Source organism: Uloborus diversus, chromosome 7 (assembly GCF_026930045.1).
Source record: "Uloborus diversus isolate 005 chromosome 7, Udiv.v.3.1, whole genome shotgun sequence".
Classification (NCBI taxonomy): Eukaryota; Metazoa; Arthropoda; class Arachnida; order Araneae; family Uloboridae; genus Uloborus; species Uloborus diversus.
Genome location: NC_072737.1, coordinates 67,642,270 through 67,657,704, shown reverse-complemented (window position 1 = coordinate 67,657,704; position 15,435 = coordinate 67,642,270). Strand labels below are relative to the sequence as shown.

At 34.6% G+C, this 15,435-nt stretch overlaps 1 protein-coding gene across 1 annotated transcript in view; it reads right to left on the bottom strand.

The window, feature by feature from the left end:
• The window catches only part of LOC129226721 (trithorax group protein osa-like), a 212,500-nt gene that overhangs the window by 29,642 nt on the left and 167,423 nt on the right, over nucleotides 1-15,435 (bottom strand). Inside the window, exons 4-7 of the mRNA XM_054861350.1 lie at nucleotides 12,403-12,565; nucleotides 8,240-8,338; nucleotides 7,805-7,930; nucleotides 5,111-5,740 (exon numbers count right to left, since the gene is read on the bottom strand). Coding sequence (XP_054717325.1) covers nucleotides 5,111-5,740; nucleotides 7,805-7,930; nucleotides 8,240-8,338; nucleotides 12,403-12,565 — 1,018 coding nt within the window. The remainder of the gene's footprint in view (nucleotides 1-5,110; nucleotides 5,741-7,804; nucleotides 7,931-8,239; nucleotides 8,339-12,402; nucleotides 12,566-15,435) is intronic.

Sequence of the window (15,435 nt, the reverse complement as noted above, 5' to 3'; positions counted from 1 at the left end):
TTACTTTCGTACAAGGCATGAGAACTACATGGGCTACTTCTGCCAGGAGGAAGACCTAGTGTACTGCCGAGATGTCGCGGGTCTTCTTGTTAAACTCGGGGCTCCTCAATACGATCCGAGAGATTGGCGACTGTTTATTGACAGCTGTAAGCGCTCTTTGAAGTGTGTGCTCCTCAACAACGGGAACCAGTTCGCCTCAATCCCTCTTGCGCACTCCACAACTCTTGTAGAGAAATATGAAGCAGTGAAGTACGTGCTCGACAAAATCCAATATGAGCAGCACCAATGGATCATCTGTGTCGACTTCAAGATGGTGAACTTTCTACTTGGTCAACAGTCCGGGTTCACGAAGTACCCATGCTTTATATGTATGTGGGACAGTCGAGACAGAGCCCACCACTATGTAAAGAAAGAATGGCCGGCACGAGAGCAGTTAGTACCTGGGGCGAGAAACATCATAAATGAACCTCTTGTTGACCGGGAGAAGATATTGATCCCACCACTACATACGAAGCTAGGGTTAATGAAACAGTTCACGCGCGCTCTGGACAAGGATGGGAAATGCTTCAACTACCTGTGCAAAGCCTTTCCTCGACTGACCATTGAGAAGCTGAAGGCCGGCATTTTCGATGGCCCACAGATACGGCAGCTGATAAAGGACACAGAGTTTGAAAACTCCATGAACACACTAGAGTGCGCTGCGTGGAAATCGTTTGTGCAGGTGGTGAACAACTTCCTGGGGAACACGAAGGCAGCAAACCACGCCACACTCGTCAGCAGCATGATAGAGGCCTTTCAGAAACTGGGGTGTTTGATGAGTATAAAGATGCACTTCTTGTTCTCACATATGGAGAAGTTTCCTGAAAACCTTGGGGCGATGAGTGACGAGCAAGGTGAAAGGTTCCATCAAGACATGCGCCAAATGGAGGAGAGGTACCAGGGGAGGTGGGACGCAGTCATGATGGCGGACTACTGCTGGTCGCTGAAGAGAGACAACCCAGCGGCTGCTCACAAACGGAAATCGAAGAAGCGCCGATTTATGCCGTAAACTCTACACTTTTGTGTCTCATTACGCTCATTCTTATACTAATATTATGATAATATGCTTATCAAATTTCTTAGATTAAATAAAAACTGAAATAATTTGCATATGTTGACTTTTATTTCCTAAGAAAAACCGAAAAAATCGTCAGGGGTTTCTCAGCTGATGAATCGCAGAAGTTGGTTTTTTGGCGAAACATCGACTTTTAAAAATATCTGTATCCTAATATCTTGACCTGATTGAACAAAACCATGGTCATTTTCGGACTCAGGGCATCAATATTAGTCTAATTCAGTTGGAAAACCCTCGACGATTTTAAAAAAATATTTTTTTGTTACCCAGTGTTATCAACACAAAGATATAAACACAAGTTTCTACATTTTAAAACTGCAGAAGTTTTAGCGTTTAACGGTCATCTATCAATTAAAAGATATTTTAATGAGGTAAATAAAACTTTATTTCCTAATATAGACTCGGGTTCATACCATTCAGGGAGAAATAAATTCAAGGACTTTTCAAGTACTTGTCAAGGCAAAAAATTTTTTTCAAGGCAATATCATAAATTTGTACTAAAAATATTGCATGCAGATTTTATTTACGGCAAACATAGAAGTAAGGCAATAATACAAAAAAAAAAAAATAGGAAAACTTGCTTTTCTACAAAAAGAGACACTTTGATGAAAGATATACTATGTCGAAAGTTTTTCTGAAAATGCCTGAAAAGTTCGGTCATAAAAAGAAGCAGATCCCAAGAGGTTTAATTTTGCAATCTCCACATTCAAAAAGTATATTTTCTAAAATCAGCAAATTAATACTTAAAAAAAAAAATCCTTTCATGAGTGCTTTTAACTTTTATGGGAAGAAACCAAAATACCTAAGTTACACAGCATTGCCAGCGAGGAGTTTTTTAAGTCAATCCCCCCCCCCTTCAACATTTATTTCCAATATTAATATGGTGGTTTATTAAAATATAAGGGTTGTTAGGACAAAAACACCACCCAGAAAGTAATTTCAGGTTGCACTATTAAGTTCTAAAATATCAGAGGTTCGCTCATCATTTTTAAGTATGCAAATCAGGGGGTCCAGGGGCTTACCCCCGTAAAATTTTCGATATTTCAATTCTAAAAACTCAATTCTAATGACCCTTGATCATATTAGGAAGAGAAGACTCGGAGGCCATTATTTGGAGAAACTGAAGTCAAAGAACGCGATTGCATCCTGTCTTAGATACGATAAAAGGAAATAATTTGGGTTCACAGAGACTCTCCAGGCAGTTTTTTAAAATTGAAGTCTTAAACAAAACTGTAGATTATCCTTAATGATGTTGTGGAGAAAGGAAAGAGTGGTGTTCAAGGAGGTCCCATTGGAAAAATTGAGTTTATTATCTGTTATTAATCTAAAAACACAATTTTCAGCAAAAATTCTCGAAATTATCTATTCTGAAATGGTATTTTTTTACGTTCTTTGGTGATTTTGGGGTGGAGTTCGCGAAAGCCATCCCCTGGAAATTTCTCGAAAGTGAAGTTGTTGAAAACGTGAATAGTAGGTCATCGCGGGTTACGTTTCGGTATGGGATGGGGCTCAGGCACTCTCCGCGGCTACCCGGAAAATTTTAGAAGTTTTAGCGGGTTTTCAATTATGTTAAACGATTTTCTTCCTGAATTTTTCTGAATTTAAAGTTCAAACAAAAAAGTTTTCGGCTACCTTTGGTGATGCAAAAGAAAGGGGTTAGGTTCGGGGCATGGGTGGCAGCTTTTTAGTTCCCTCCCACTCAGAGGAAAAAATTAAAAATGATATTTAAATTCTTCCTTCTACACATAATTATTTTAGTTTATCAAAAAATAATATTCTCTTAACAATTCATTTATTTCGCTCAGCATGAGTGTGAAGTCTCAGAATCTTTTTCTTTTCTTCTATCATGATCTCTTAATTTTGCTCATTGTTATTTACAATGCCGAATCTACGGGCTCGTATCACGGGCGGAAATTTTGAAAGTGATAAATTGACATGAAGTTAAGTAACCAAAAAGAGTTTAGGATGACTAATAATTACCTTTTCAGGACTCCAATTTCAAAAGCTTTAAGAAGAAAGTCACTTTTAAACAATTTCTGGATGGTAACCCTTTCCCTCTCTTGTCTAACATCACCAAAGAGAGCCTTAAAATGTGGTTTTAGGATTTGTGCTCAAAGAATTTCAGCATCCTCCTTCTCCTGCTATCAACAAAAATTGCTTAAATTTGAGTTTTTAGAGACTGAATTCCGAAAAATTCTGGAGAAAGCCCTTAAACCATCTCGATTTCAAAATTTCAAAAAAGTTCAAAGGAGAATACCCACCTACTTCCCTAGCTTCTCAACATTCGGGAGAAAATGCTACAAAGCATCACTCTTTACCTAAGGTTAGAACTAAAGATAGACTGCGTCTTGAAGATTTCAGTTTCTAACATTTTGCGAAGCAAACTCGTATCCCCCCCCCCCCCCCGGATAACGTCTCCAGTGATAATCTAAAACCACGGTTAGAAACTTGAAGTCAGAATTGTTCCTGGGGGAGTTCAGACCCTCATCCCTTCTCTCTCCACATAGCTTGAAATTTTGTTTTTAGCTATACCATGGGTCCCCCTCAACCTGACCAATACCCTCAAACCCTTTTCTCCCAAAGATAGCCTGAAATTGACTTCAGTTTTGAGCACAGTTTCAGGAAAGAACCCCTTCCCCTTTTCTCTATCGTTATGAAACAAATAAAACTTTCTTTTCTTTTTTAGGCTTGAATAGCTGAAAGTTTTAGGACCCTTACTCCCTTAAATTTCCTAAGATACCTTAAAATTGACTTTATTTTGAAAAAAGAAAAAAACAATCCAGAAAAAAAACTAATTCTCCGTTCTCCAAACTTTGCTTAAAATTGAAATTTTTAGGTCAGTTTTGAAACTTTTCTAATCCAACTGAGCTTTTTCTCCTTCCACTAAGAAAGATCAATTAAAATTGCATTTCTAAGACTTCAATTGGGAGAAATTTCTGGAAAGCAATCTATCGAAAAAATAAGATTTTTAATTTAACTGAGCATTTAGAAAAGCTTTGAATAAAAAGAGAAAGATAGAGAAATTTAAACGGGTTAAAGTACGGAAAGTAGTTTTTTTTTTTTTTGGAATTTTTTCTCATGGCGCGGGGCCCGTAGCATTTGCTACTTCTGCTCTATGGCTAATCCAGCCCTGGTCAATATATTTAAATATTGCAAGATGCAAAATTTAAAACACAAGACAACTTTCCGCGACATCCGAATAAGTTCAATGTTGTCATGGTTTCCAAATTATTTCCTTTGTTAATTAATGAAATTAAACAAAAAATAAACTAATCTAAGGTACCATATGTCAAAATATCTTTCGGTTGTAAAAAACATCAAAATATTTACAAGATTCAAAAGGACTGAAATCCCAAACACGGAAGCAATTTTTCGCGATGTTGGATACTGAGCACATGTTCATAAAATTGAATTGGTGAAATACTTTTGTAAATTTTTTAAGCACAACCCGATTATTTTTGAGAGAATTTAAGCACTAAGAAACTTTTTCAAGGTTTTCAAGCACTTGAAAATGAACTTTTTTTTTCAAGCACTTTTCAAGGTTTTTCAAGGGCGTATGAACCCAGAGACTGTTCAAAAGCAAAATAAAAAACTTGTGTCCAAAAAAAAGCAGAGTTTTCCTAGAACAAAATTTCATTTCAACATTTGTTTTTAAAAAACTTAACATTAAACACAGATCAGATTACTAGTGCATAGGGCTCTATGTGTGTTTTAGAATTAGACTACAGAAGCTCCAACTAAAATAAGTTCCGACTAAAACTAAGAGTAAAAACAAAGCACTGGATAAGCCTTTTGAACATGCAATAAAACCAACCTGTAAAGTTGATCACATGTAAGTTGACCATTTTTTTTTCAGGTACAAAATTAGTCCTATATCATATATATCTACATTTATAAGTTGACTACCTGTCTAAGAAGAGTATTAAAGCACTGCACCACAAGCAATCGACTTACATAGGCTTCACTGCACTTGCAAAAATTTAAGATTGAGCTTACCAATAGTTGGAGCAGATGTTTGGGTAAATCCAGCAGGAACCATAGAAGCAGGCATGGGCCCATCACAACTGGATGCATTTCCTAGCGACGTTGAAGGAGGCATTGAAACTTGACTCATGCTCATCGGCTGGGAAGAAGGTGTACTCGCAGGAGGTGGCATTGGACTATCTTGTCCCCCATTGCCGGGGGCTCCAGGAGGGACAGGACTAATTGCCGAGTTATAATTATTGGCATACATCTTTTGTTGCAAATGCTGCCGTAAGTACATAGGAGATTGCCGAATGGTTGTAGAACTAGCAGCAGCAGCAATAACTGCTGCTTGTGCCGCAGCTTGAGCACCACCTGTTGGGGGTGGCATGCTGGATGATTTGGGGTACTGATTTGGAGGAGGCATCATATTGTTCATGTTGTAACTAGCCGATGGAGGAGCACTGTTGGGGTATTGCGAACTATTGTAGCCTGGAGTTGTTCCAGACTGATTGCCATAATTTGATGGTGCAGGGTTAGGATGAGATGGCATTCTATGCGGTCCCATTGGAGACTGTGCTGGATAAGGACCGGGATAATTATTTTGAGCTTGATTTCCATAATTATGCATTGACATTGTACCTGGGGGCCTGTGGTAACCACCTGGAAGAAAAGCAGCATATTAAAATGAGCAATATAAAAAATTTACATAGCTGATACAGGTTAAAGAATCAGATATGGTACAAATGCAAATATAATAGAACCTGTAAAATCTAATCATATCAATGCACATAAACTGAGAAGTTTAAAGATACATTTATTATCATGAGCTGTAAATTTCGCAAAAATAAGGATATTGGTGATTTTAAGAGCGGAAGATTAATGTAATCACAATCGAAAGTTGAAAAAAAAAACAACGCTTAAATTTTTGCGATTGTGACGGTATCACAAAAATTAAAGCCTTGTGAAAATAAGTGCTTTTTGCCAAGAACTTTTTCGGAGGTTTCTTCCTTTATCTTCTCCTTCCCAGCAGATTCATCAACCATATGTGGCCTTCCAAGCGATTGCCATTTTACTGCTCCTCATTCACTCAGGGGTCCGGTTCACTTAGAGAAAAGAAATTCTCAGATTTTTCCAGAAAAAATTCCATCAAAAACAGACTTGATTTTTGAATTTCCAGCTTTTTGAATTAATCTAAAAATTATGATTTTCTTTGAAACATTAGCAAAAACAAAGTTAGTGTTAATTATAACGACCAGTCATCCAACCAGAATCGGTAGCAATAACAAGAGGTAAATGTACAAGGTATTGCATTTATTTGGTCATATTTCAGAGTATCAGAATAAATTTTATGTTATGTTTTATTTTAAAAGAGAATAAAGGCACAAAATAAGTAATTGCATTTCTTCTTTTTTTATGTTTTAACACTATTCATGAATAGCACATAGCTTTAAAATAATGTATTTAACTAAGAAGTACATTGAAAATAACTTAGAAATTAATTATTTTTTGAAATTAGAGATGGTGGTTTATCTTTTATCCTTGCTCGAGAATTTTTCAAAATAGTTTCTTCTTATTTAGATATTATAGATGCTTACTGCTTCTTCAAAAAAATCAACTCATAATGTTTATCTTTTGTATGCAATTCCCATCCTTTTTTTTTGGAACCTTTTATCCGCAAAAGATGGTCCTTAGAATCACGACAAAAATTTAAACTTATTTTTGGACTTAAAATTGAAACGAACAGTGGGTCCAGTTTGAACTTTCCAAATGACGTTAAAATAACAACATAACCAAATGACGTTAAGCTTTTTGTCAAAATGAATAACTTTTTTGATCAAAATAAATTCTCTGAGTATCACAGGTTCTTCATTGACCTGTGGAGACCCTGTCCTGTTACAGTAATTCCAACAATTCTATCTACATATGAATGTAGCAATGAATCTAACTGTACAGCAAATTTATAATTTTGGAAAATTCTCATTGCTCTAAGTAAATCAGTTGATTTGAACAATGATAACATTAATCAAAATGCAAAGAAGGAAAACTAAAAAAATTTTCAATATGTCAATAATGGGTGCCCAAATGCAAAATTTTAAGGGGGGGGGGCTCAGATATTTTCCGTATGGTTTAGCAGGATATTTTTCATGTGGAAATATATTTCAGTACAAATTAGTTATTAAAATTTGACATTTTTAATAACTTATTCATTAACGGCTGGAGAAGAAATGTTTTTACATTTTTGCAAATGAAAAAGCACTAAACGCAAAGTAAGTTCTAATTTCTGAGGGGGTGGGGGCTTGAACCGCCACTTGGCCCCCTCCCATATGAGTGCCGACAGTGTAAATTAAATGACATTTTAACAATGTATTTATAAGCATATCAAATACACAGCACAAGATATTAGAAATATTTTTTGAAACTGGATTTTAGAAAAAAAAATACAATTCAAATCTACAGAATGATCCTTATAGCCCTAAATACAAAGACTTATACACAAAGTCCTATTTACTATTCCATAGATCATAATGTCAATTACAACCAACTTACCTAAACTGATTATTCAAATTAAAATTATCCAGTATGGGTAAAGAACTAACCACAAAAAAAAAAAAGTGATTTATAAAAATAAAAGAAAATAAAGATTTGGGAAATGATTGTCAGAAGAAAAAAAAAATAACTGGTAGCACTCCATCTGCATTTTACAGCAAAACAATAGCAACTTACTCTGTGGGTAATGTGAAGCAGGTTGAGGTGAATATGGAGCCATATGCGATGAACTACTTCCCATCATATTTTGATGCATCTTATTACCATACATTGCTGATGGAGGTGCCATTTGTTGATTATAACCTTTAATAAAAACAAGGTGGAATTTTAGATTGTGCTAGTGGAGGTGGAAAAATAAAACAATAAAATGAAACTCTCCCTAAACTAGGTAAAAATCTTATGCCTAATTATTTGCTACAGCTTTTTAGTATAATTTTGATTAAATGAATTTCAATTTTCCTTGCAATTAAACATATAGACAAACAATTATTCACAAAGACAAATTAATATTTAAATAAAAACTTAATATGTTTCAGAAAAGAAAACAAATTTATGTGTATTTGGAAATATTTTTATTACGCTATCCAACATAAAAATGCAAATAGGACAAACCTTGTGATGACAAAGCAGGCTGGGACATTTGTACTTGTCCACTCGAGTCGGACTGATTGGAAGATGGTCGAGGGGGCATGGGAATGTTGGGTTGCTGACCTGCATTAAATATGAAAATATTATAATAAAAAATTAGTAAAAGTTTTAATGTCTAGTTGAATAGAAAGTCATTTTTTAATCGTACACCATGAAAATTAAAAAAAGACAATAATAAAATTAATTTTAAAAAAAGCAACAATTATTTTAGGTTGTCTTAAAAAATTTCAACAATGTCAGTGGAAAAGATTATTTAATATTTTAGATTAATTAATAATATAACTGAAAAATATTTTGCTGCTCACATTTTTTTTTAAATTTTAATTTTGTTGGTTGATAATTTACATTTATTAATAGGCAAGCTACAAGCTCAGTCGTTTTTAAAGATGCAATCAGGGCCAGCCCTAGGCCCTAGGTAATATTGACAAGTGCTGCCCCCTCCCATTGAATAATAAAATAATAATAATATAAAATAATACATTAAATTAAAAAAAATAATTGTAAAGTGCTTGAAATAAAGCAAGTTTCTTGTTAAATTCCAAACTATGTTTTGCAAATCCAAGCGCTGGTACATTCTAAATAATTACTTTTTTATATTTAGCATTGAAGCAGTGAATTTTATGACACTGAAACAAATATTCATACTTTTAAAAACTATGTTTAAATTTCGAAACTTGCCGCCCTAGGCGGCAGCCTACCCCCCAAGAGCCGGGCCTGGATGCACTTTGTATAATCCGAAATTCTCTACAACAAAAGTAATACGGACTTTTAATTTTCATACGAAGCCTTTAGCAAATAAACAGTTTTGGGGAAATTTTCATGTGAATTTGAGGAAATGTTGGCAGTAAAAACATTTTCTGCACCCCTGTGGTGAGGCAGTCTTTCTTTTCAGTAATTAATTCCTCAATTTACTGTGTACAAAACCAAAGGTTGAAAATATTTTTCCAAACCTTTCAGAAAAAGGAAAGTTAAGAAGAACCCGGTGAACATAATCAAAAATTAAGAACAACTCTGTGTTGAATAAAAAGTAAAAACAGTGAAATTTAGATTTCATTTTAGTTTGGAAGAAAAAAAATAATTTAAATCAAAGACTAAAAAAAATATTCAAAAAATTTTGTTTATTTTTGTTTTTGTTTGTTTTTAGTTTGGAAGAAAAAAAATAATTTAAATCAAAGACTAAAAAAAATATTCAAAAAATTTTCATTTAAATCTTGATGAAAATTGCTAACTGAAATAGATTAAAACCGGTTTGCACCTTTATTGTAGTACACAGGTTAACACTCAATTGTAGCAATGTACAAAAAAGAAATTAGAAGTGTCTAAACAACGAACTCATACTAACTTGAGATAGCAAAAAAGACGAAGACTGCATTAGTCATTCAAAAATATTTAAAAAGAAGTACTTCAAAATTTTTTTGAAGCTGAGCTTGATGGAAGAAAAAGTGAAGTTAAAAAAACCCTCCTGCCTTTAGAAAAGAAATCGATAACGGTTAATCTGTGTTTATGCACAGAAGCGGGAAAGCCCTCCTCCCCCTCCCGACTCACTCTCAAGGTCAATGCCATCAATAGCATCAGCTGACAAGCAGAAAACGAGGTCAGTCAGAAAGAAGAGAAAGTGGGAAAAGCAGAAAAGATAAGATGAAAAGGAAAGGGGGGGGGGGACTGGAATTTCCCATTTAATGACATCCCCGCTAGGCTGAGCTCACGTGACCCAAAAAGGGCAATGATTTCCGTCATGTCAATCACGGCTAAGGGTGCTCCGGCCTTTCATCTTTAAACATAAACAGATTTAAATCTCTTTCAAAAAATAAATCTAAATAGCTAGCACTCCAGGCATGCAAGAAAAAGTCAAATGAAAAGAAAATTGAAAGTGCTTCAAAAGAAATATAGTACTCAACGCCTTTTTTTTTTTTGTACTTTAATGGGCTATGCATAAGTGCCACTTTTTTTCAACTTTTTGACCCTCTCCCCTTTTAGACACAAAGTATCGCACTTCATCCCCCCCCCACGTCACATGTCACGATAGTATTTATGCCGAAATACACCTCTGAAGGAGGTGTAAACCAACCTGTCGCAGGCAACATGCACGAGCCGCTCCGGCGGCTAGTTCTTATTTAAAATGCTTGATGTCACACTCTTGTTCCCCTTTGTCAAAAGCTGTCAATTTTACGAGCTCCCCTCCGCTCCTCAAAGCGTGGTGTCATTTGTGAACAGCTCAAAAAACTATTTTATTTTCAGTTAATCACTTCAAAGATCCCTTTTTACTGATAAATCAAGAAATTTAATTAATTCATCATGGCATATTAAGCATAAGTAAATCAAAAAGCAATATTAAAAACATACTGTCCACAAGTTTCAGGATTTGATGCAAAATTTTACATCCAAAAATTTTAAAAAAAAAAATATTTCTATTGCGTACATTAATCTGAAAATTTAAAATTACGCAATCAGACACGGTGCCTATTTGTAACAGTAAGAATACGATATCGAAGCGGTAAAAACGTTCAAAAGCTCTTATGAAGCCGAAAATGCCCCCCTCCCCTTCTCTTCTCAAAAAGGGGATAACTTTTATAGAATCCCCGCAATCGAGAACTGTACAACTGCTTATAATTAGCAGAAATCATTAAGTGTATGAAATCCACTAATTTATGGTACGATAGTTAATGGCATTATTAGATAACTAAATTTGTTTTCGGATTTTCGAAAATACTCTTTCTTAAGCTTAAAATGCACAGTACATTTTTCCCCCTCCATCAGTGGACTGTAATCATAACAAGACTAATTACTGACCAAAATATGAAAATTGTTTAAAAACTTACATAAATTCGAAATAGACTGCATAGTAACAAAAAGAAACGTCGAACATAGATTTCAGTTTTGTTTCATTCAAAAGTTTTTTCAAGAAAAAAACGATGAATTTTCGTTAGTACAAGCATCGCCTAAAAAACTCTCACTAAAGCAAAAATCAAAATTCCATGTTAAATATTAAATGCATCCAAACATGATGGTTAAACGCAAAAAAACGACCGTGCGTATTGTTAGAACCGTAGCACTAAAATCTAAGCCTTTTAGCGCAAAATTTTATTTAATGACGGCTGACAAGTGAAAAGATGATTAAATTTGAAAATTCAGTTTTAACTACAATTTTCATGCAAGAATACTGCGCAAAAATATACATTTATACATTTTTTATCTGAAAAATACTTCAGATCTTCAAGAAAAATGGTTATTAACGTAAAGGCCAAAAATCGGCAAAAACATATTTCGCTGAACCGCGGTTATCAGTTAATTCGCAAAACCGGCAAAGTTAAATGTTTTATCATGGTATAAACAGAATGACGCCATGGATAACCGTTTTCCCATCGTAGCTTAAATTTTTTTTAAACAAAATAATAAACACTACTTGGGGAAAAAGGGAAAATGGCTAATGCTATACAGAACGAAAAAATTCAGCCAACTGGCCGTGGTTTCGTAAAAACATTTTATATCCTTCAGTATTCAAGAACACATAATTTCAAAACAAAACATTGCCACAAAAGTAAAATGTTTACCTTCGCACGGAAACAATAAAAAAAGAGAAAGTTAAAATAAATAAAAAATATTGGCGATTTGGAATACTCTACTTAATAAAAATAACAGAATTACATTTCATTGAATCAAAACGAAGCGTGCAAAAAAGCAACGACTAAACAAATACATAAGTAGTTCCCTCCTCTTTATTCATCTGCAGTCGTTTAACCAAAGCTAATTTCCTTGGGTTTTTTTTTTCTTTTTCTTTTTTAAAAATATTTTTTGGCGAGTAAATGGTAATATCTTTTCAAGGTTACTGGTGGGCTGGGCAGCCATTCCTACAAGCACACAATAATCTAAGGATTTGGGATTTCAAGCTCCTTCTGCCCCCCTCCCCTCCTTTTTGTTTTGTTTTGTTTTTAACCGAGAAGTAAGTTTTTAGAAACCTAAATAGCTCTTGTTTTATTAAATTCAAAAGCAATCAAACTAAAAAGTAAAAACCAAGTTAACTATATTATTAATAAAACTAATCGTAATAGTGCGATGTAGCATGCTCCCCCCCCCCCCCGCCCCCCATTTCATGAAAACATGGAACTCAAAAAAAAAAGGCGACTCACCAAGAGCTGGGGACATGGATGGGGATCCTGCAGAGGATCCCGAAGGTGAAGGCGCAGGCCTGTGCGGTGAAACCACCGGATGAGGAGGGGTGGTAGGATTTCTTAAGCCGGGAGTGGTACTGCCAGATCGCTCAGATGGTATATCCTCTGAACCACTTGCATCCTGCAAAAAACATCCATTTTATAAAAACACACCAAATACATTTGCAAAAATATTGTCCATTATTTAAACTCCTAAGACTTAATTTTAATAAGGAAGGATGGTGGGACACGGTCCCCCGAAACATATCACAGATCACACACCTAAAAGAATAGAGGCACAAATCAAATGTTTAGGAATGTTCATGGGGCATCATTTACAAATAGAAGAGAAACGTTTATTTGTTTTTATAAACATTACAAATTCAGGTAACGTCCATAGCTCACATATTATTATTGACTGCATCATAACCAACTCTATGATCATAACTGATTGTTTTCAAAATTATTTTATTCATTACCTTATTAATTTTTCTTTTTGAGTTGTGACAGTGCTTTTCCACAGCTAGTTTCATATGCATCACAAAAAAACACAGTAAAAAAAGTCACAATGCACCTCCCCCCTCCTCCCCCGTTTAAAAAAAAAAACCCTTTTAATACGTTTATACAGATTACTCGAAAATTTAAAAAGGATTTTCAAGGAACAACAAAAATTAAAACAATCTAATTTGAAAAGCAATTAATTGCACAAGGAATTTAAACTTCCTTGACACTTTTTGTCGTTTATACCGTTTTTTATTTTCTAAATTTTCCAAACTGTTAGTTCCTGGGGAAAAAAAAGCTAAAAAGTTTTCCTCTTAACAAACAAAATTATTAAATTACATATTTTTGCAACAACGAAACAATTTCAAAGGGGCTACACTTTTTTCAAATATCTTACCCCCTCCCCACGTCAAGCTATATTCTGTTAGCATAGCATATTGTTACAAAAAATGTTTTTATTGACCAAAATGTGTGGCGTCCCTTCTTGGTACCCCTCCCTTCCCCCTTCAAAACGTGACATTATTTGTGGACGAACCTCAAATGACCAGTTGTAAAATTATAATTTTCAGAGGCGCCACAACCCCCCCCCCCCTCTCCTTCCGTTTAAATCTACTTCGTACTTTTCCATGGAAGTCCATTTCTGGTTTAACTGAATAAAAAAAAAAAAAAAACCCGGAAAAAAAAACAAAAAACAAATTGAACTTTATTTTGCACAACCCTTTAGAATACCGTTTCCTGCAGCAAATCTGCCGCTTTAGTCCATGCATTTACACGTGCTTAAAACTTTCGCAGATTAAAGAGTTGAAAGATTAAACGTAAAGTTTTTCAGCAACTATTTAAAGGATGCCCTTGAAAAAAAATCAAACACTTTTTCTTGGGTGCATGTTTTGCTTCATAAATTCTTTCTTTCCCATAATATTTGTTTGAAGTAAATTCATCTCTCAGGTTACGAGTTATGCATGTATGCTCGAAATGCAGAGACTAAGAAAATAAAAATTTCGCATCGAACGCATTAAAAATCGCATCAATTTTATGGTCACGTAAATGAATTTACAAAAGAAACACAGGGAAAAGAATTTGCGTGAAAGGGGAGGGTCTGGGAAACGAACAGGAGGTCACCGACATAAAAACAAAAGACAACTCGACGTGATTGTAACCGCAGCTGTGACAGCACATGATCCACGCCAAGATTACGTCGCGTAAGAATTCAAGGTCTTTCTTTGTGCTGGATCAGTTTTTTTTTTTTTTTTTTTGGAAAGTATTTTCCACGAGCATGAAAAAATTACCGGAATTATGTCATTTAAAAGATCCTTAAGTAATTCAGAAAACTTTTGACAGAGTTTTGTTTTTACGAGGAGGATTAAATAATCAGACTGTTTATAAATGGATCGAATACTGCAATAATGATCTACAAAAAAATGACGGCAACATTTGTTCTCAAGTTTCTTCCATTCAAAACATTTAAAACAATCAAGCTCCATTTTTTTTCCTTAAAAAAATAAATAAATAAATGTTTAACACCAAAAAGTGATAGGTAATTTTCTATGCAATATTGAATCCTCAACGCATAATTCGTAGAGGTAATTTGTAATGAAAATTATAGAAACGCGTTTATAAAAATTCTCTCTGAGGCACTCAGATTGCAGATTGAGCTTGCATGTATTTTTTCCGCAGCAAATTTAACTTCCAGGTCTGTCATTTGGGTTATGATGGGTGTCAGGAAGGGGCAATTGCCTCCCCACGGCAAGAAATCAATATAATTTACATATGCATGGGCGTGATTTTGTTATTTCTTCGACACCAGGGGCGAATACAGACAATTTTTTTTGTTGGGGGGGGTGGGGTGCAGTGTCGAATATCCCCCCATGGTTTAGGTGCGAAAAATGCCTGAAGCTGCTTGGTTAAAAAACCAATAAAAAAAAAGTAAGGAATCGGTCAGGAATAAGGCACAAACGTAACTAATCTATTTTTACAGTAATCAATAGTGAAGTCGTTTACATTTTATTTAGAAAGTGTTTGAATACAATGTGGACGGATAATATTTGTCGGCGGTTTAAGAGAGGGGGAGCATGACCCCAGCGACCTTTGTAGCCGCCCCTCCCCTTGTAAAAAAAAAAAAAAAAAAAAAAAAAAAAACTGAAATGATAAGCCTGATAACTTCATTCAAACGCGCCGAAGAAAGTACCCCATGTAACCACAAAACATTTAATGTTTTCAATGCAAGTTTCTGCTTTATGCGTTCTTGGTAAATCATACGATCAGTCTAAAGAGAATTTACGGTTCAGAAACAATGTGTGCATATTTTTCTGTTGAATAATAATCATCATTACATTGTAAAAACCCAGGTTTAAAAAAATGACGTTTTCCCTCTTCTTCCTTCATTAAAATTAATACTTGTTCATTCTGTATAATGTAAATATGTTTCTTAACATTTTGGCTTTAAGATTATCGGAAGAATAAGCATCAATCTGTTAGTAAAACTTTGAAGCAGAAATTTAAAACATAAGTCGC